The sequence below is a fragment of the Exserohilum turcica genome (assembly GCF_000359705.1).
Source record: "Exserohilum turcica Et28A unplaced genomic scaffold SETTUscaffold_7, whole genome shotgun sequence".
In the NCBI taxonomy this organism is placed as follows: Eukaryota; Fungi; Ascomycota; class Dothideomycetes; order Pleosporales; family Pleosporaceae; genus Exserohilum; species Exserohilum turcicum.
The window spans coordinates 2,051,329-2,071,052 of NW_007360288.1; the positions used below are offsets into that span (position 1 = coordinate 2,051,329).

At 56.6% G+C, this 19,724-nt stretch overlaps 8 protein-coding genes across 8 annotated transcripts; 5 read left to right on the top strand and 3 right to left on the bottom strand.

Annotated features, from left to right (window-relative positions):
* Positions 1-786: 786 nt before the first annotated feature.
* Positions 787-4,375, bottom strand: SETTUDRAFT_122692 (uncharacterized protein; the record flags this gene model as incomplete). Its single annotated transcript, XM_008032373.1, has 3 exons — positions 787-1,215; positions 1,274-3,946; positions 4,002-4,375. The coding sequence occupies 3 exons, from the start codon at positions 4,373-4,375 to the stop codon at positions 1,128-1,130; spliced, it is 3,135 nt and encodes a 1,044-aa protein (XP_008030564.1). The 3' UTR covers positions 787-1,127.
* Positions 4,376-5,469: 1,094 nt separating this feature from the next.
* SETTUDRAFT_122694 (uncharacterized protein) lies at positions 5,470-6,515 on the bottom strand (the record flags this gene model as incomplete). Its single annotated transcript, XM_008032374.1, has 2 exons — positions 5,470-6,191; positions 6,241-6,515. The coding sequence occupies 2 exons, from the start codon at positions 6,513-6,515 to the stop codon at positions 5,681-5,683; spliced, it is 786 nt and encodes a 261-aa protein (XP_008030565.1). The 3' UTR covers positions 5,470-5,680.
* A 145-nt stretch (positions 6,516-6,660) lies between these two features.
* Positions 6,661-8,190, top strand: SETTUDRAFT_165735 (uncharacterized protein). Its single transcript, XM_008032375.1, has 4 exons — positions 6,661-6,802; positions 6,880-6,918; positions 7,037-7,152; positions 7,234-8,190. Exons 1-4 carry the CDS (start codon positions 6,800-6,802, stop codon positions 7,973-7,975), a joined length of 900 nt encoding a protein of 299 aa, XP_008030566.1. The 5' UTR covers positions 6,661-6,799; the 3' UTR covers positions 7,976-8,190.
* A 376-nt stretch (positions 8,191-8,566) lies between these two features.
* On the top strand, positions 8,567-9,683 carry SETTUDRAFT_142478 (uncharacterized protein; the record flags this gene model as incomplete). Its single annotated transcript, XM_008032376.1, has 1 exon — positions 8,567-9,683. The coding sequence occupies one exon, from the start codon at positions 8,567-8,569 to the stop codon at positions 9,596-9,598; it is 1,032 nt and encodes a 343-aa protein (XP_008030567.1). The 3' UTR covers positions 9,599-9,683.
* Positions 9,684-10,246: 563 nt separating this feature from the next.
* SETTUDRAFT_73750 (uncharacterized protein) lies at positions 10,247-11,452 on the bottom strand (the record flags this gene model as incomplete). Its single annotated transcript, XM_008031992.2, has 1 exon — positions 10,247-11,452. A coding segment is annotated over one exon (1,206 nt), but the record flags the coding sequence as incomplete, so codon positions are not given.
* A 967-nt stretch (positions 11,453-12,419) lies between these two features.
* SETTUDRAFT_165736 (uncharacterized protein) lies at positions 12,420-14,735 on the top strand. Its single transcript, XM_008032377.1, has 3 exons — positions 12,420-12,948; positions 13,004-14,206; positions 14,265-14,735. Exons 1-3 carry the CDS (start codon positions 12,626-12,628, stop codon positions 14,470-14,472), a joined length of 1,734 nt encoding a protein of 577 aa, XP_008030568.1. The 5' UTR covers positions 12,420-12,625; the 3' UTR covers positions 14,473-14,735.
* Positions 14,736-15,868: 1,133 nt separating this feature from the next.
* SETTUDRAFT_165737 (uncharacterized protein) lies at positions 15,869-17,470 on the top strand. Its single transcript, XM_008032378.1, has 2 exons — positions 15,869-15,907; positions 15,966-17,470. The coding sequence occupies exon 2, from the start codon at positions 16,251-16,253 to the stop codon at positions 17,136-17,138; it is 888 nt and encodes a 295-aa protein (XP_008030569.1). The 5' UTR covers positions 15,869-15,907; positions 15,966-16,250; the 3' UTR covers positions 17,139-17,470.
* Positions 17,471-18,519: 1,049 nt separating this feature from the next.
* Positions 18,520-19,593, top strand: SETTUDRAFT_23575 (uncharacterized protein; the record flags this gene model as incomplete). The annotated part of the gene is made up of 1 exon (XM_008031895.1): positions 18,520-19,593. The coding sequence occupies one exon, from the start codon at positions 18,520-18,522 to the stop codon at positions 19,591-19,593; it is 1,074 nt and encodes a 357-aa protein (XP_008030086.1).
* Positions 19,594-19,724: the final 131 nt, after the last annotated feature.

Below are 19,724 nucleotides of genomic sequence, written 5' to 3' on the forward strand. Positions count from 1 at the left end.
GGCCAGAGCGAGGGGCGTCTTGTACGTGCTCTGGGAGGATCTTAAGAGGGAGAACGTTTGGCTCGAAACCCAGCCTCAATAGCTCTACTATAGATACGATTGACCGTACGAGGATGAACATCAGTAAGTTCAGAGATCTGTGATGTAGACTTGCCAACAGAAGGTGACTTTAACGCCACAATTAAGGTGCGGGTGTAAGGATCAGTATTAGGAGACATTGTAACGATAGATACAGACAAATCGTACAGCTACTCAGCTCAAAGGTGGGAGTTGCGCCAAGAAGAGTTATGCCGAAGCGCCGAGATTAGCGTGGGACAAAACTTTTGTGAGGCACCTCCGTACTGGCACTGTATCCGGCCTTCGTGGACATGGCCAGCAGCGAGTCAGCGCCGCACAGGCGCCGTAAGCGAATTGCGCCGTCACCGTTGTTGTGCATCTGGGCACCGGGGAATCGAGTATTACAGCAACAGCCCAGGCTATCGATACGCCACGGCCATTGTCCCGATCGGGAACAGGCCAAGATACACCAGCGCCGAGCAGCAGCAGCCACGCGGGGAAGCAGCGTGGCCCGGTGATGCAAAAAAACGGTGCGCGCCATGTGATTTGGTAGCGACAAGATGACATACATACGTAGACAGGCCTGTAGCCGCAAAGTACAGGCAAACACACGCACACATGGATTTAACCACGTTCCACCATCATCCATTAGGCCATTATAGTACACAGCTACAGCATGCGGGCGGCACCCGAGGGTACACATGTAGACATCCATCCAGAACGAGCCAGAGGCTCCCTACCCTAACCAGTTGAATACAGAATATAAAAAAAAGGTCGTGTAACGCTGTACCACCGACGGGTATAATAAAGCGCTGACGACAATATATGCCAGCCGCAGAAATGCAATTGGCTCGACGGCCGCAAAATATGTAATAAGACAATATGTGATGGTGAAGAGTAATATGCGTGTATGATCGTGGCACCCGTGTAAATGCGATGGCTGTTTGCTTGGTAAACGCCGAAGATGCAGAAAGGTTGTGTCCCAAAGACGATACCGGCGGTATCAAGTAAGTTTGGCGAAGAGAAGACATTACGTAGTAGGTGGGTGGTCGTTGTCTCGGTAAGGCGGCTTAAGCATTTGCCATCAAGGCCTTGACCTTTTCGCGTTCGGCAACAATTTCAGCTTGCAGTCCTCTGGTCTGCCTCATGGCCTCGTCCCTACCAGCAAAATTAGTCATGGCGTTAAAAAAAAGTTTTTTGGATGCAAACGACGTACCTCTCAAACTGCAAGTCTGCAACCTCCATCTGCGCAATGTTCATGCGACCAACAACCTCCTGCATTTCGTGATCAGCGTCACGGAGAGCCTTTTCGAGCTCCTCGACACGCTTCTCAAGCATCTCCGTCTTGGTGGCTTCAGCAAATGTCATGGCCGGTCCGCTACTCGTCACCCCGAGACGTGGTGATTTCTGCGAAAAGACGGGCGAAGAGGGCAGCTTGGGCGAGAAGGCCGCAGGGCTGAGCAGGCCAGACTTGGTGCGGCGCAGGTGGTTCGTGTGGCCCTCCTTCAGGGCCTGTACTTCGTCTTCGTGACGGGAAATGGCCTCTTCCGACGACTGCTGGGCAAGCATGACCTTGTCCTCGGCCGCCTTGAGCCTCTTTTCGAGCAGGATGATTTGTTCCGCCGACTTTTGTTGCTCCAGCTCGCCACGAGTAATTGCCTCAGTAAGGCGTTGTCGTAGAGCGCTATTAGCCGTCAGCTGACGTTGGATCTTGTCAGAGAGTTCGTCCATTCGAGTAGTTGCAGCGAACAGGTCGCTACTAAGCTTCTGTTCCTTGCCGAGATGCTCCATCTCAGATTGCTGCAAGGCACGCGCTTGCTGGCGGTATTGTTCCGCTTCCTTCTGGGCGTAGTCACGCTCAGCCTCTGCGTCGGAGATGCTCTGCTTCAACAAGTCGAGCGTCCTCTGGGTTTCGGCACTAGCGGCGCCGAGTGAGTCTCCATCACTTGTTTCAAGCTGCTTGACGCGAGCAAGGGACAGTGCATGCGTAGTTCGCAGCTCGTTGTAAGCCTTGTCCAAGGCTAGAGGTTCGTTGTCGATGCGAATCTCAGGTATCGTAATGTCGTGTTCTCGGAGGAGCTCACGGAGTGAGCCTGTTTCTTGCTGGGCGCGGTCCAGGTCCATTCGCAATCCGCCCAGACCCTTTTCGCACTGCCATTTTTGCTCGAGGGCTTCGTCAGCACGGCGTCGAAGGGCATCGACCTCTCGTCGCAGACCCGTCACCTCCTGGTGGAACGCGGTGCGTCGAGGGGTGAGGTTCAGAGCGGCATCCCTTTCGGCCTCGACCTCCTTGATGCGTCGCTGGAACTCCTTTTGCTGCAACTCCTGTCGTTGTAGTAGGTGTTTGAGTGCCTTGTGGAGTGCATCTCGCTGCTCCTCTAAATCCTTCATTGGGTTGCTGGCGGTCGACGCAGCAACAGGAGACATATCACCTGATCTGTCTTTGACCGAGTTGGACCGTGACAGCGAGCCCCTTTTGTTGAGTCCAGCTGAGCTGCGAGCCAGAGAGTTTGAGCGCGTCAGACCAACACGCATGGGCGGTGGAGGCGCAATGTCTGCTTCCTCTGCAATGGACTGGAATTGCACCGGCTGCTGCTGCTGTTGCTGCTTTCGTGCAGCCATGAGGGACTCGTTCTCAGCTCGTAGTTGTTGTATTTCTTGTTGCATACGGCTCGACTCGTACACGAGTTTTTCGGTGTCAGCGGCATCCGCCTCGAGGACTTCGAGGCGTGCCCTGAGCTGTGGGACGATTTCATCTCGTAGGTTGTCGGCCTCGTTGCGGTGCTTCTCGAGCTCTTCGCGAAGAGCTGTCAGGAGGTCTTCAAAGTTCTCCTTGACTTGTCGTTCTTCCGCCAACCGCCTCTTTGCATCTTCGAGCGACAGTGAGAGCTCTTTGACTTTGGGTGTCTCAACGAAGGAGCCGGCTCTCGACTTCTCACTGACCTGATCCTCAAGCTGCTGCACCTGCTCTTCCAGGTCTCTGCGTCGACGAAGCTCTTCTTGTAAGCGTTCGGCCATGCGCACCTTGAGTGTTGCGCGCTCCTGCTCGGCCTTTCTTCGCTGCGTGTCCAGCTCTTCTAGCTTAGACTCTGGATCGGTAATGGGAAATCGGATAGAGCTGGTGCCGGAGTCTGAGTAGTAGTCACTAGTCCGTCGGTTGTCAGCCACGCCTGTGGAACTCTCGGCCTTCCAGCGTTCGACCTCATCCTCCAACTCCATTTCTCTTTGGATCGAGGCGGCGAGTTCGGAGCTGACTTCGCGCAGCTCGCGCTCCAGCTCCTCGACGTGGGCGTTCATTTGGGGCGATGATGATAAAAGGGGTGTTCCGGGAATGTTGAAGTACGAATTCATGGAGTTGGCGGCGGGTATGTCAAGGCCGTTGGGCTTGGCCTTGGTGGCGCCGCTAGTTTTGCTGTAGCGTTGGGGGTCGGGAGACGAGTTGTTGGAGAAGGCTGTGGCCGGCGAGTCTGCGTCGTTTTGCGGGCGCGAATTCCAGCCAAAGAAAGAGGTGAAGCCTCCTCCTACGGGTGATTTAGGCTTGCCGCCTTGTTTTGCTCGGGGGTCGTTTTCGGTGGTGTAAGAATAGCCGTCCATCAAGTCGTCCGTGACGCCGTTCGAGTCGAGTTTGCGTTGTTGTATCTGTGAATTCGTATTGTTGTACAATGGCATAACGGGTAGGGTAGGAGACCGGGCGGGTGGTCCGCTGATACCGAAAGCCCTCAGCGCCTCGGTCCTGCTTTGTCGCTGGGCTTGTGAGGTGCTGGCTGCGCGATCATGCCTAGGGGCAGACGGAGCGGCGGCGGCGGCGGCGGCGGCAGCTTGGGGCGTGGGGTAGGGTTGTAATGGCTGAGGCGTGCTCCCGATCAGAGGAGTGGTTCCATGTGGGTTGCTGCGAGAGGCGTCAGAGGGCGCGAGGGCGCGATTGGGGGCGCGTGCTCACTTACTCGTCGAGATTGCGGGGCACAAAGAGCTCTTGGTCGCTCACGGGCGGCGCGAGTACGGTCTCGAGGGACAATGGGCCTGGGACGGGGCGCGACGTCTCTTTGAGCGAAGCGGTGGCCGTGGTAATTAGGCTGGTGAATTGATCGGCAGAAAAGCGGCCAACGATGGGCGAATCGGCGGGCAGGGGCTTTCTCCGGACTGGCGACTGGAGAGCGACAGGAGGCGGCGCGGGCGCGGGCGCAGGTTGGGGGGGCTGCGAGCGAAAGGCAGCAAAGGACGAGATGGCGATGGAGGCCAGGGACGAGCCCTTTTGGCGAGGCGGCGAGAGCGGCAGAGGGCGCGCGTCCTGGGGGGACGACGCTTGGACGGCTTGCATACTTTTGGTGCTATTCCCCCGCGATAAACATGGCGTGCACAAATGATGGGCGCAGATGGCAGGTCGAGGGTCGCCAAAGACGGTTGCTGGCAAAAGGAGAGCTCGCTAGCGACAAAGCAAATGGGGTGCAGGAGCGGCAGACGGGGGGGGGGAGGGGGGCGCTTGGGGGGCTCTGGGCAGATCGCCAGCCTCGAATTGGCTCCGAGTCGACGGACTCGGCGCGCTCAGCAGGCAGCGCGCGCTGTCATGGGCGGTTCGCGCTGAGCGAGTGGAGCACGCCGCGCCAGGGGCAGCGCTCGGGGCTGCAGGTACTGGCTGTGGTTTTTTTATTATCCGGCCAATGGGGCGGCGGGGCGGGCGGCTGACAGTGTGGCCGTGGGGGGAGGGGGCGTGGCGAGAGTCGTGGTGGAGGCCGCGGGTGAGTGGGTGAGTATGCAGTCGTGTGTATAGTAGGTGGTAGCAGGTGGCAGTAGTCGTCGGGGCAGTGTAGGAGGTGGCAGTGTAAGAGGTGGTGGTGGTGGCCGCCGACTAGAGTGGCAGGTATTCGTGACGCGCTGCCGGACGCATAGCTGCCGACGTCGGTGAAACACTGGCACACTCCCCCATCCATGGGCATAACCACAGAGGCGCTTTTGCGTAGCACCATAGCGCCCTTGTAGGCGACACCGCCCGCAACGGGTGGCTTGCATATTACACTCTCGCTCTCTCTGCCACTGCTCTCCTCCTGAGCCCGTCGGTGCGCACGACTAGACTAGGCTCGCGCGCGTAATTTCGTGCAGCGAGTGAATTGGGCCATTCGGCACAGGGGCGCGCCTCCGTATCGGGGCGCGCCTAGACGCCCTCCCCCACCGGCGAACGGCGGGCAGTGCGCACGGCGAGTCGTCGACGCGAGTCCAGCCCTTTTTCCCATGCACATGGGCCATCGCGCGCGATAGCAAATTGGAGCCAGTGCTGGTACATGTACAGCAATGTACGTACTTGGACGTGAGCAGCGCCCCTGCATCGCAATCTTACTAGCCCGCCCGCCCGGCGCCCATGGCTGGCTTCCATCTACTAATAGCACATACACGGTATTGACATTGCGACACTGACACTGACGTTGGCGCCCACCTCTGCATAATTGTCATGCCCGCCCAATGCCATGAGGCGAGGCCGCCGCCGCCAATGGCATTCGCTGCTGCTGCTGCTGCTACAAGAACCTGTGCACAATACTGCCCCTCGCCATCGTGCTGCTGATGCTTCGGTCCCTTTGCCCGCCAGTATTACTACACACTACAACATGTCTGTCGAGAAGCACGCCATGTCTCACCTCCAACCCCCAACTCTTCCCTCGTCCCAGCGCTCCTTGCGCTCGGCCCGAAGATAGGCAATCTTACGCCCTTCTTTCAATCGCCTCACAAAGTCTGTAACTTCCCGGTCGCTGGCAACCGCCTCTCCACCCCCGAATCCTTCGCCCTCGAGAAAGCTCTCTTCGAGCCCGCGGCACAGCGCCTCTTGCTCACCTACAGCCGCACTGAGGCGCTGGTACAGCGCCGGTGGGCTGAATTCGCCGAGTGCTTCGTCTTGTTCGCTCTGCTTTGCTCTCCACTGACGCTCCAGTGCCCGCAACCCAAGCAGGCGTGACTGCACGTCATCGCGCTGATGGCGCACATGGGCTTCGAGTTGCTTGAGTGACTCAGCCAAGCCTACATTCTGTGCCAGCAGAGCCTGCAGAGGCGCAGTAGACGCGGGAACTGAGGCATGTCTTGTTTCGGCATCATGGATTATAGCATGCTGCAGTTCGGGCGTTTGAAGCACATGATGCAAATCCTTGCTTCTGCTTCGGCCTTAGCAGTGTGCTCGTCAACCTGCAAGAACTGACATACGACTTGTCCTTGAGCACCTCGGGCAGCCAGCCCTCTTCCGGCGGTGCAACGGCTGCCTGCTCGCCGCTCTCCTGGGCATGCTGCTGGTGCTGCGCCTGCGCGTGCTGTGGCAGATGCCCCGATGACGATGCCTGGCCTGGTGGAGGCCGAGGCCGAGGAGGGCCCTGAGACGGGGTTGCGGTTCCACTGGCCTGGCCTGGCTTGGGCGGTGGCGGCGGCGGGGTTGATGCGTCGTAGTTGTAGAATTGCTGTGAGTGGCGTGGAGAGTATGCCATGATTTGAATGGGACGGCTGCGTCTTGAATGCGCGTAGGCAGTGGTTGCATGTGATGCGGCCGGGCCATGGCGCTAGCGCGTCGGTGCTCCATCTAATCTAATCTCATCGCCGCACCCCTGCATTGAGGCCACAGCAGCGTCTACCGTTACACTTTCAGGCTGTGGACACGTCTGGACGCGCCATTCTACGCTTCTGCCTACCCACTCGCTCTCGGCCACTCCAATCTCCTCGCCCAATCCAACATACACCGAGCTGCACTCTCTCCAGCTGGCCTGCAATCAAAATGGCAAGCAACGCCCCCTCTGCACATGCAAACGCATTCAATGGAGCCCATTCCGCTAACCTGCCATATCCGCACTGCAGGCCAACGTCATAGCGAATTCTGGCCACGATGATATGATAGTATGTTTGCCTAGGCACTCGCCTTTCTCCTGTGTTTCTCGTCACACCGTGCTGGCTGGCGCAATGCGAGAAACAGGACAAGGCCAGTCTACTTTGGATTAGAGCTAACAAAGCACAGCATGATGCGGTCCTCGACTACTACGGCAGGCGGTTAGCGACCTGCTCTTCGGACAAGACGATCAAGATCTTCGAGGTAGAAGGCGAGAAACATACACTGGTAGAGACACTCAGAGGGTACGTCATAGCCGGCAGAGCTGCCCAACAAAAACGGCGGTCCACCTACGCAGCTCGAATTGCCCACTGACATCCCAACAGACACGAGGGCGCTGTCTGGAGCGTCGCATGGGCACACCCAAAGTACGGCAACATCCTCGCGTCTTCTTCGTACGACGGCAAGGTCCTCATCTGGCGCGAGCAGTCCAACAGCTGGCAAAAGATCTACGAGGTCGCCCTCCACACTGCCTCGGTCAACCTTGTCGCCTGGGCACCCCACGAGGCAGGCTGCTTGCTCGCTTGCGCATCCACTGACGGCAATGTCTCGGTACTGGAATTCAAGGACAACAACTGGACACATCAACTCTTCCAGGCTCATGGCAGTGGCGTGAACAGCGTATCCTGGGCCCCCGCTGTTGCACCTGGGCAGGTTGTTAGTGCGAGCGCCAACCAGACTGCTGCGGCAAGGCGACTGGTGACTGGTGGAAGCGACTGCCAGGTCAAGATCTGGGAGTTCAGCCCAGAGAGTGGCAGCTGGCAAAACGTGCACATACTCCCGGGTGGTCACTTGGATTGGGTACGCGATGTTGCATGGTCGCCCACTGTCCTCTCCAAGTCGTACATTGCCTCTGCCTCTCAGGACAAGACCGTCATCATCTGGACGTCGTCGGATTTGCGCGGCGAGTGGAAGCGTACCAAGCTGGATGTCGATGCCGCCGCATGGCGCGTAAGCTGGAGCTTGAGCGGCAACGCCTTGGCCGTCAGCACTGGCGACAACAGGGTCAGTCTGTGGAAGGAAAGGCTTAGTGGTGGATGGGAGTGTGTCAAGACCATTGAGGAGTAGACTCGGCGCTGGGAAAGTTGCATGGCAGTCATGAGACATACAAACTCGGCTTAGTATAATCATATGTGGGCGTTGTACTTCTGCCGTTGTGACGAGGTGTTTATACCCAGACACAGTATCAGGCAAGACAAAATTCCCCTGCACCGCCTACTGTGCGCTGAAAACTTCAATGCATGAACGAATCCAGTATCAAACGAGTCATATGCATGCTCGACATTACTCAACAAAACCAAACATGTAGCATGGGTGCCACGTTCTGCTAGCATTCCCGTGTAATACTACTAAGCATGCGCCAAGTCGCGTGCCTTAACGCCCAGGTCAGGATCGCTGCAATCGACGCATCTCTCGTACTTGCCCAATGCGGCCTACCAACTAGGCGCCAACAGCTTCAGCCTTGAAGTAAAGGCCTGTCTGAGGATTCTTCGTGACAACTCCCGAGACCAGATATATGGCCATGCGACATCAACAGTGCACAACGCATATTTTCTGTCGCCTCCAACCGTCTTGGCGCTAGTTGCCTCCAAACTCGCCACCTAACAAGCCTTCCATTTCTCAGTCGCAGAAAGCCTCGAATGCGAAAGAGTTTGGAAAATGGCTACCATTCAGAGTCAAGCACCCCAGTCTGTTGTGCCAGCATCGCGGACTCCCACGTCAGACCCTTCCAACAAGCTCACCCCAGCCCAAGCCGAAGCTAGAAGCATCCTCGACCATCTCCTCATCCAACTGCAATCCCCAGATCCTTCCAACACCACCACCACAACCACAACCTACCACACAACCTATGGCCCCTGGATCCAGCGCCACGGCCAATCCCAACTGGCCTTCTTCTGCCACAGCCTCGTGCGCCCGCAAACCTGGCACTTTCTCGCGCACCGCTGGTCGCTCGATGCGCTCAAGCCGCTCTCAGGCGATCTCCGCTACGAAGGCCGCGCCATCTACCTCAATGGCATCCTGGGCCTCGACAAGCGTCTGCGGCTGTATGTGGGGCAGAGCACCAATTTACGCCAGAGAGTGGGCCAGCACCTGAACTTCAGGTACCGCAGGGATCATCCGTCGTTGCATTACTTCGCGCTGCACGAGAGCGTGTACAATGTCTTTGCCACGCTGGTCATCTTGCCCCACAGTAGTGCTGCCGAAGGGCGTCCGGGCATGGACGACGTGCCACTCCTGCTCAACGTGCTGGAAATGTGGATGTGTCTTGTTTTCCGTGCGTTGCCTGATCAGACACTGCAGCACTGGTTGCCTGGCGATGGGTCTGTCGACCAGAAACGCAAAGTGGGAAAGGAAGGGCTGGTTGGCGGCCTCAATGTTGCGTGTCCTCTTGATCAGGGAACGAGCTTGGCCGAAAGAGTGTTTGTCGATTTGGAGGCTGAGTCTGATCCGCTCGTCAGGGCATACTTGCGGGACGTGGAGAGGAAGAAGAGGGAGAGCGAGGACAAGGATGAGGAAAGCGAGATGCTGCAGAGGCGAAAACTCTATGCAGAGAAGGCGAGGGCGTATAGAGGGGGAGAGACGGATGTGCGTGTTCCGCAGTGGGTTGTGTATGGTACGTTGGCGGGAGTACTGGGGTATATCCTGCTGAATAGTAGGGGCGGACAGAGGCTTAGAGCTTGGTGGAGGTAGCAGACATGTCTGTAACACTCTCGGTGCTGAAAACCAGGTAACCTCTAAAAGATTAGCCAGTCATGCTCACATGATGGGTTTTCAGACTCCCTTCAAGGTTAACAGACGTCTCATGAGAGATATAGTCTGTCAAGTACCCCCTATGTATATTCACAACAAACAAAGCAAATCCACACATGGTACACCAAAGACTTTTCCAAACACATGACCACGGACCACGCACAAGATATGAAAGACTCAAAGTAATTGTTCATACATTGTTATACACTCTTGAAATCGTAGTACTACTCACAGAGCCAGCTATGGATGGGGCAAAAAAAAATAAAAGAGAGAGAGAGAGAAAAAGGAAAAAGACAGACAGCCCAGAATTACCGTGCTCGAAAAGGGAAAGAGAGAGAGAGAGAGAGAGAGAGAAAAATACATAATCATGAGTACACCACCCCTTTCCCTTTCATGCTTTTTTTTTCAAAAAAAGAAAAAAAAAGAAAAAAAAAGGGGAGTCTCCTTGCTCTCCTTGAACCTACAACCCCCTAACGGCCCAAAAAAAAGATAGGAGAGACAAGAAGACTCCCAACCCAGCCCAACACGCAAAAAAGAAAGAAAAAAAGCACCCCTTTCTAGAATCACGTTTGTCGTGGTTGTGAAAATCTAGATGGCAGTGCGCTGGTTCCGATGCGAATACAGGTCGCGCTTTGCAATGCGTCCGTTGACACACTTTGTGCCTTGTGCAACAGGCATCATCATGGCCTTGCCAAAGTTGCAGAGACCGAATTTTAGGCCGTCTTTGGAGCATACTACTTCGCCGTCTTTGGGGCAAGAGGTACCAGCGGCGTCGGAGACGGGTGCTGGAGCGGGAGCGGGTGCGGGTGCGGGTGCTGGAGCTGGGGTTGGGGCAGTTGATGGTGGATTCTGGATGGCTGGTGCTGGGGCAGCAGAAGACGAAGAAGACAGCTGAGCAGTAGGCGTGGGGGCTGCTGGTGGTGGTGCGCCAGATGCGGCCGAGGGGGCAAAGATGCCGCCTGTGTTTGCTGGTAGCGGTGGCATGGATGCGGTAACGGTTTTGATGGTGCGGAAGCCGGATTGAGCGGCCGGTGGCGCTGCGGGAGCCTGTGGAGGAGCACCTGTGTCGATGCTAGAGCCTGTACCCGCGCCACCACCGCCACCAACACTACCGCCACCAGCACCACCACCACCTGACTGAGAAGTTTTTCCAGAACAGAGCTCCACAAATGGCCCCTTGCCAACCATCGTCTTCATAGCACCTGGATTCTCAAACGTATAGTCCGAACCCTCCTTTGTCGTACCACATGAACCCGGGACATTGATGTTGGCAATAGCCATGTCGGGAAGCGTGTTCATGGCAGCATCACTCTTTGCGCCGCCAGACACCGAGACAGACGCACAGTTCATGTAGAACTCTCTGTTGCCAACCTTGTTGAACCACGTCCACGCAACCGTCATGTCGCCGTTGGGCAGATCCTTGGGAACGGTAAACGGAAAGGCCCCGTCGTAGCTGGGGCCGCTTTGATCCAGATTTCCCTGGACGTTGGCCGGACACCCGCCTTCGATCGAGTAGATGACTTTCCACTTGGAGTCCTTGGTCAGCATCTTGTCGGTTGTGACGCTGATCTGGCAACTGCCGCCGCCGTGGACGGCGGTGCCACTGAAAGAGAGCGACTGTTGTGAGCCTGCTTGCCACTGGTTGACTTTGGCGAGGCCGCTCGGCGGGCCCTTGCAGGGGAAGTCGGAGCCGTCTGGTGCGAGAGGCGAGTTGTTTGGGGCGTTGAAGGGTACGGGGTTCGCCATGATCATGTGTGCGTTTGCGGATAGAGGCCCCATGGCTACCATAGCCGCTGCGGCAACGAGAGCCGTCTTCATGGTCGACATGTCGGTTCCTAGGCCTGCTGGGAAAGCGAATCGGGTTGTGTTGAAATGGAGTTTGGGTTGATGCACCGTAGAAAGAGAGTTTGGCGTGTTTGATATACTTGGTAAGGGGAGGGGGGAAATTATCCACGGTTCTTTTGTAAGGGGTTGCGCTGCAGGTTGAAGAGAAGGGCTATGGAGACATGGTACAATAGGCGTGGGGACTGTGTGATTGCACAATAGCTTCACAATGAGACAGATGAATGGGAATGGCCGACGTTAACTGTGAAGGTGAGGGTGAATGCGGATATTACGCCTGCGTTGAACATGACCAGCGAGTCGTTTCGAAACATCTGGGAAGCTGGTGAAAACAGTAGATGTCATGATAGCCATGTAGGAGCTACAGAGATTATTTAAACTCTTGATGCGTCGTTTTTTGAAACCCTACATGGTGCGGATCGCTGCAAAAGTAACGGAGGATTTGGTGACGTCTTGGCGCCATACGCGAATGTGGAGAACAACAAGTGAGACAGCATTTCTGAAACCGGTATCGGGCGAGATACTCGAAGATCATTTGACCGCGCGCCTCTTGAGATTAGCATATGGGCAGTGAAACAGCACGATGAAAGCATCTAGGTAGCCTGCGGGTCCTTAGTGTTTTTTTCCATGTGATGATGCGCGCAGAAAGGGGGCGGTATTGGGTGAGGAGCTTGCGGGAGCTTGCCGGGGCCTGTTTGCTATAGCCGCGCGCAAATGTGACCTTGTTACTTTTGTGACTGGGCATGGAAGGTCGAAGGAGAGCACACGGCGCAGCAGGCGAGGTGAAGGGGAGCGCGAACTAGAGCCGATAGAGCCTAGGGCGTCTTGGCAGAGCCAGCTGGAGCGCAATCGCGAAAGCACCCATCGCTGGCCAGGAACGCGCAAGAGGATTCACAAGTCGAACCGGTTTGCACAATCTGGCATAGCGACGGAGGGTCGTGCTGCAGAATCATACCGACATACTCGGCGTCGCCTCGTCTGCCGATCTTGCCCCCGAACAGTTGCGACGCGTCTGGTGTTCGCGAGCTCTACTGAGCTTCCTCAGATTCCCTACACGACCCATCGCGCGTATCAAGGACGGCCATGTTTACGAGCACGGGGAAGACGGCGCCGCCCCAGGCCTTCATGTCCAGCTATGCGCCACGCCTGCGCAGCCATGGAAATTCGCTCATATCGCCCATTGTCCCGCCGTCGAATACGCTGCCTGCGCCGCGCGTGACGAAACGTGGAACTGCCGTCCTCAGTTACGCGGAAGATGCCTACGACGACGACGATTTCGAGGACAGCGACCGCCCGCGACGAGCCACTGGCCTCCGCAGCGTCCAAAAGGCCGACCCGTCGAGTGCCGACCACTCGGCGCAAATCGCCGCTTTGGGCGAGGAGCTCACAGCACCAATCGACCTGCAGGGAATATGGCGGGACTGGATGGGCAGGCCGAAGCGCACATTGTAAGTGCCACAGTCGCAGGGACGCTGAGCGTACTGGAAGGCTGACATGCTGCAGAACGGAGAAGCAAGTACAGACGCAGTCTGCCTTGCCAGTGACACTGATCCCCATCCGAATAGACATGGACATCCAGGCTTTCCGCCCAGAGGCGCCACTGCCCACGCCCTCCAACGCTCGCGAGTTTGGCATCAACGAGAACCTGCCCGCATACAAGCAGCCCGACGTCACTCCTGCGTACAGACTCAAAGACTCGTTTCTGTGGAACCTGCACGAAGCACTTACGACGCCCGACCAATTCGCAAAGCAATTTGTCGACGAGCTGGATCTCCCAAACGAGCGGAAACCCTTCATAATAAGCCAGATTGCGAGCCAGATCCGACAGCAACTCGAGGAATATGCTGGTGTTGCGCTTCATCCGCTTTTCCACTCGACCAATTCGCCCACTGTACAAGGCACGAGCGCCAAACCCGTAGTAGCTGCCTTCTCCCGCGATGGCACCTCCACTCCCGTAGTCGCAGCCACGAATGGCGCATCGACTCCCATGACCAACGGCGCATCTCACGCAGATGGTGCGCCGACAGCAGTAGGCATACCAAATGGCATCAGCGCAAAAGCCACGGCCCTACCCTCCGAGGAACTTCACAATCCGGACGACACGTACCGGTGTATTGTCACACTGAACATCAATCTCATGAACCGGCTGTACACGGACAAGTTTGAATGGTCATTGCTCCATCCGCCGGGTTTTGCAGAAATGTTTGCAAAGACAACTTGCGCAGATCTTGGACTTTCGGGAGAGTGGGTGAATGCCATGACGCACAGCATCTACGAGGCCGTCTTGCGGCTGAAGAAAGAGGCTTGCGAGAATGGCGGGCTAGTGGGTGACGGAGAGATTGACAACGACGCGGTGGAGCCCAGCATTGGCGCAGGATGGCGATATGATCAAGAGCATCTCTGCGACGAGTGGGAGCCAAAGGTTGAGATTCTATCACCCGAGGAGATTGAGAAGCGTGAGGGCGACCGTGAGAGGCAGATTCGCCGATTACGGCGAGAAACGGCGCGCTTCTCGTCGACAGCAAACATGACGGGCACTCCTGCCAATGAGTTTTTCAACAACATTGAAGGGCAAGAAAACATGGGTCGTGGCGAGCGCAGCAAGAAGAAGAGAAGGTTTAGGAGTCTTAGCCCTGTCGGACGCGGCACGCCTGGTGCTGGGGGAGGATCTGGCTACGGCGGGCAAGACGGCGGGCTGCAAGAGGGGTACGTATTCTGGTTGTTGTCATGTCTCGGGGCCGATGTGCTGACGCGTACACTACAGGGAGAGACAGACATGGCGATGCTCACATTGCTGGGTCTGGGGGACTGCCGTTTGGGCTGTCCGCGACGGACCCAAAGGACCGCGTACCCTGTGCAACAACTGCGGGTACCTTTACGAACGTGACAAGAAGTTGCCACCTTGGTCTGAAAACCTCTTTTATCATGAAAGGCCGCTGCACGAAGTCCCACAATATCGGCCGCAAAGATGATGGGTCTTGTGCTACATTACCCAAACTTTCCTTCAGGACAGCAGCGAGGTGACGGGGCTGCCCTTGCACACTGAGCCTCAAGGGTTGAATTAATTGCATTATTTTCTGCAGCATGGCGTCTTGGGTGAGTGGCTGTCATGACGGTACACTTGTATAACATCATATAACATTACCATTGCCAACATAGAAGACGTTTGCAGAGTGTCTGAGCCAGCCTTGAACCGGGTGGGCCGGATCAATCATCTGCAGAAGCACTTGCGTTTCTATTGTTGTACTTTTCTTTATAGTATCGGGTTGAGTCATCTTCTAAGAATACACCCTCAACGTATCCGAGGGAAAAGTCGGGTTTACGATAGGCTACGGGACTTGGGAGAAAAGAAGGGTGTAGTAGTAGTAGTAGTGGCGTCGGGGGCGTCTGCAGAGGCTTAGTATGACCCCATGGGCTTCCTGTAGCGATGAAGTACAATGGTTGGTAGTGCTGTCCGATGTTTGTAATTAAGGCACATGGGCCACTTTTCCCGGTGTTGAGCTATGCCAAATGCGGACATGTTGGACGCTGGTGATGCTTTGAGCAGCTTACAGTCGTATTGTTCATAGCTGGGCTTGCTATTGTAAGTATCCCAATACCACTCACACTATTGCATCACACCCCTTGGTTACACGGCGCACAACACCTCGTCATCGAGTTTGATCGACTGTTGAAGCACGAGATTTGTCTAGCACGACTTTACCAAGTACCGAAAATGTCACTTTGACCCACCGGCTGGCGGCTGGGTGTCGGCAAACCAAGAGACAGGCTCCGTGCGGTCCGTCCCTTGGTATTGTTCTATTGACACACACACACACACGTACAACGGCACACAGGCGCAAGGCCACGGGACTTGCACCACAGAGGCATGAGTCAAATCAGAAACCGCTGCTGGCGTCGTATCACAGCATACGCAGGAGACCATCCCCACTGCTATTGTCACGGGTGTGCAATGTCGGCGCCTAAAGATGAGCACGCCACGGCCACGGGTTTTCCACTTGCAGGCGCCTAACTGGCCACGGAGCAATATACGACGGATTCCTCCCAGCGACTACCTCCAACAATGGTCAGATGTTGGGGCGCAAGTGCTCAAAGATGCCTAGTGCGTCTCTATTCAGTGACGAGGGTCACAATAGGAACATGGACGCATTTTGACCGTCATCGGGCAGTGCCGCAGCACCATGGGGTATTATGCATGCCGATGTGGCGCGACAGATGTGTTGAGTTTGCCTGGCCTTGCTATTGTGTTTGTTGTTTCAGACGATGCTCAATAGCCGTTGGCCGGCAGTGGTGCATCGAGGTTTGCTGAAGGAAGGGTATTTAAAAGCGGTCGCCATGCCAGAAAAGTCTAGTGTGCAGACATACTGGCGCTTGAACAGTGGAAGGCTCCTTTTGCGATACGTATAGGTAAGTTGGATAAGTATTCCGTTTGGAGCATGTCGTTTTACTGACTTGCTGTACTTAGACGTCGGCCAAAGCAGCAAGAATACCCGCCACGGCCAGCTCCGCTTGCCGTCTGCTTGGCACCGGTCACGATCATAGTATATCGGGGTAGATTTCCCGCATGCATTTGGTGATCGCGCTACATTTGCCGGCAAAGCCTTTAACCACTGCGTACTGGTAGTCATCTCGCATGATGCGCGGATAATCCATCACACCAACATCACGCCACGACCCGACGATCACGATACTCCACAGAAACCTTGGCGACAACGCGGAAGACGGTTAGCGATAGCATTACATATAGGCTATGGAACCCTCTCGCCCCGATGCCTTGCAAGGCGCGAAGGAATCAACACTGCAACAAACTTTATCATCTGAAATCAACTCCCGTCCCGCATCAAGATTGGCTTTGGACGATCTATCAGCACCACCAGCCTATCACATGGTTGTAGACTCTGAAATGTCAACATCTACCGCAACCAGTCCGTATATGCATGACGAAGAGGAATATGACCGGGAACACGACGGTGACCACACGCCTGAGATTGTGATTAACGCTGCGACACAAATCAGAGGACATGGCAACATCATCTCGATAGCGCAGATGGACAGCGTGCGAATCGCAAACCTCATCACCAGCGTGCTCAACTGCGACGAACTAGACGAGGCCACACGACCGCTGACGCCTCCAAGTCCTCCATCGCTAGCAACAGCACCGCCAGAGCGGACGTCCAAGACGCAGGTTCGAGGGATAAAGCGGTATCCTAACATCAACATTACCGTCAATTGCGGCGCAACCGTCATCGGAGACCGAAACATTGTCGGACCAGGCCTAGGCGACATTGCGCGGCAGATGCAAATGGCACAGCGGAACCAGGCAGCGCTACTTGCCCAGCAACAACAACGACAACAAGCTGCGGCTGCGGCTGCAGCAATGGGCACTCCGGGACAAAGCAAAATGGCGTCGCCGCCGCTACAGCAGCGAAGTAGTAATTCGTTTTTCCCGTCTCAACCGCCTTTCTCAAGTGCACATTACGCTACTGCTGTGCACAACCCGCCCGGGTCGCATGGAGTTGCGACGCCGCCGATGAGCCGGAGCTCGAGTCTGCATAGCGATAGGGAGGCGCGGAAAAGGAAGGCTGCAGATATGGGCGAATCGGTGGCTGGAATTGCCATCAAGAAACAGCGTGATTGATTTTTTTTCTCTTTCTTTCTTTCTGTCTTGAATGATGGGTTGATTAGAAGGGGGAGCGATAAGGCGCATTGGGTATGTGGGCAGGCTATTTGTTTTGCTTGACTACTTCGTTTCTTGGTGGACTTTTTTTTCTATGCTGTAATATATCTTGACGACTAAGGGGGATTATGTCTGGCATGGTATGTTTCTGGGTGGTGTTGGGGCGAAGTAGGCAAAAGTGTGTTGTATGCTATCTTATCAGCAAGGCGGTGGATTGGCCATGTGTGTATGGACATGTCATATGTTAGTAGAGAGATGGGACGCCGGCGCAGCAGTCTCGGCATCCTACATACACACACATACAGTAGTACGCATACAACGGATGCTGTGCATGTGCTTGGCGTGTCACGTGCGCGTCGGGGGCCGCCTCGGAGGCTCGGAGTTTGGCTCGGAGGCGCGGCATGGCGCTTCGTGTCCTTTTCGAGAGGCTGTCGCAACCACACGGCAGCGCCACAGGCAACAGACAGCCGACGGTTTCATGAACAAGCCAGGGGCGGGTGCCATGCCGACGAGCAGCGAGAAACATTGCCGTGCCCGAGGCTCTGCACATGTCAGGCCATGCCATGCTCGCGGCCTCGTGTTGCCGGCCGTGTTATTATGATCATTGCTACTACTGTACCACGTACGTACTTCCGCGATGTATGCCCTGCCCTCGGCGGCGGCAACTCTGGACAGACCCTTGCCTAGCGGCGTCCCCATGGAGGAAGCACTCGCACTCGCACTCGCAAGCTCCCACGGCCACATGAAGCACCTCTGCTCTGCACCCTCGCCCTCGCCCGAGTCCTTGCCTCTCCTCACACATTCTTAGCCTGGACGCTGTGTCGGCGCCCTTCTGCTGCCTTTGGGCCGTTTCACGCGCAGACAATCGCCCCCCCAGAGGCGTCAAGTGCGCAATTGGCTGGCTGGCGCCGCTCCCGCTGCCCTCCAACACATTTACCTGGCCTCTTCCCACTGCCTCCACCATCCCGCCCGTCGAGCGACGCTCCTTGTGCACCGCCTCACACACCAAAGGCACCACGCCTAGCCTAGCCAAACAAAGCCATTGGTGAGCCCCTTTTGCCTTCCCCTTCCTGCTACACGTCCGGCTCCATGTAACGCCTGGCCTGACCCTCGCCGGGCGAGCGCTGCCATCCCACCACCTTCTGCATTCTGCCGCCTCTCCTATCCATTGCCCCCCCCGCCCTGGCATATATCAGCCCATGCCCACTGTCTGCTCGCATTGTCCGTATCCTTCTAACAGACGTTAATCCTCTCATCAGGCGCCCGATCCTCGCACCAAGCGGCCACGTATTCGCTACCGACGACATAGTTTGAAAGCATTGCACTCGGCACTTGATACATCATGGAGACGTGGATGAGCTGGGCCATGTTCCTGGCCATTGGCGCCGCAGCCTACTGGTACTATGTGCACCAAAACAACGATGCCGTTGCACGGGGACGATCGACAGCGGGCAAGTCGACCACCAGCTCGTTAAAGGAGGCGGTCAACTGGGACGCTGAAAGCAAGCCCAAGCAAAAGGCCCAAAAGGCCAAGGCTCCTCGCAAGTCGGCGAAGGCTCCCGCTCAGGACGACAAAGCCAAGGCTCCCGCCCCCAAGGCCGCCCCTGCACCCGTAGAGGACGTCTCGCCACCTGCCGCCGCCGCCATCAGCAAGGCTCCCAGCGGCAAGGACGTCTCCGACATGCTGGGCGAACGCGCCGCCTCTCCCTCGGTCATGACCATCAAGCCGTCTGAAAAGCCCGCCAAGTCGGCCAAGGGCCAGACTTCAAAGGCCGAGGCTGCGCAGGAGACCAAGAAGCAGCGCCAGAACAGGAAGAAGGCCGAAGAGGCCAAGGCTGCGCGCGAGGAGGAGGAGAAGCAGCGCAAGGCTCTCGAGGAGAAGCAGCGACGCACAGCCCGTGAGGCCCGTGGCGAGCCGGCCAAGAACGGTCTGCAGCAGAGCAGGCCTCCTGCGGAGAACCCTTGGACTGAGGTCCCCTCTCGCGGTGCAGTGCAGCCTCCCAAGTCGGCTCCTACCGGTCAGCTTCTCGACACTTTCGAGGCTCCTGCTCCTGCTCCTGCTCCTGCTTCTGCCCCTGCTTCTGCCCCTGCCCCCAAGGCTGCTACCAACGGCAAGAGCACGACTTCTGCCTCTTACAACAACCTGCCCTCTGAGGAGGAGCAGCTCAGGCTGGCCATGGAGGACTCGGCTTGGACCACTGTTCCCAAGGGAGGCAAGGCCAAGCGCAAGACGGTCAACGAGGAGGTTGCCGAGGAGCGTGACGACGTTAGCACTACCAAGGCGGCTCAGCCCGTGAAGGCCGTCCGACCGACGGAAACTCTCCGGGAGAAGAACCCCAGCTCTCGCTACCAGATTCTCGCCGAGGAGTTCAACCCCAAGACTGGCGACGAGATTGACGACTGGGCCGTCATGTGAAGGCGCTGACGCCTGGTTAGGCCAGCCACGGGTCATAAGACCCCTGGCCCACGCACGCAGTCATGTAACACCCACGTCTATGATCCTTTTCAAACTTTTGTCGTGGCAACAGTCACTGGTACACGGGGTCT

Coding starts and splice junctions, on each gene's coding strand:
- SETTUDRAFT_165735 (XM_008032375.1), top strand. Junction 6,919..7,036: donor CTGGCCACGATGATATGATA/GTATGTTTGCCT, acceptor AACAAAGCACAG/CATGATGCGGTCCTCGACTA. Junction 7,153..7,233: donor CTGGTAGAGACACTCAGAGG/GTACGTCATAGC, acceptor ACATCCCAACAG/ACACGAGGGCGCTGTCTGGA.
- SETTUDRAFT_165736 (XM_008032377.1), top strand. CDS start 12,626: ATGTCCAGCTATGCGCCACGCCTGCGCAGCCATGGAAATTCGCTCATA. Junction 12,949..13,003: donor GGCAGGCCGAAGCGCACATT/GTAAGTGCCACA, acceptor GACATGCTGCAG/AACGGAGAAGCAAGTACAGA. Junction 14,207..14,264: donor GACGGCGGGCTGCAAGAGGG/GTACGTATTCTG, acceptor CGTACACTACAG/GGAGAGACAGACATGGCGAT.
- SETTUDRAFT_165737 (XM_008032378.1), top strand. CDS start 16,251: ATGGAACCCTCTCGCCCCGATGCCTTGCAAGGCGCGAAGGAATCAACA.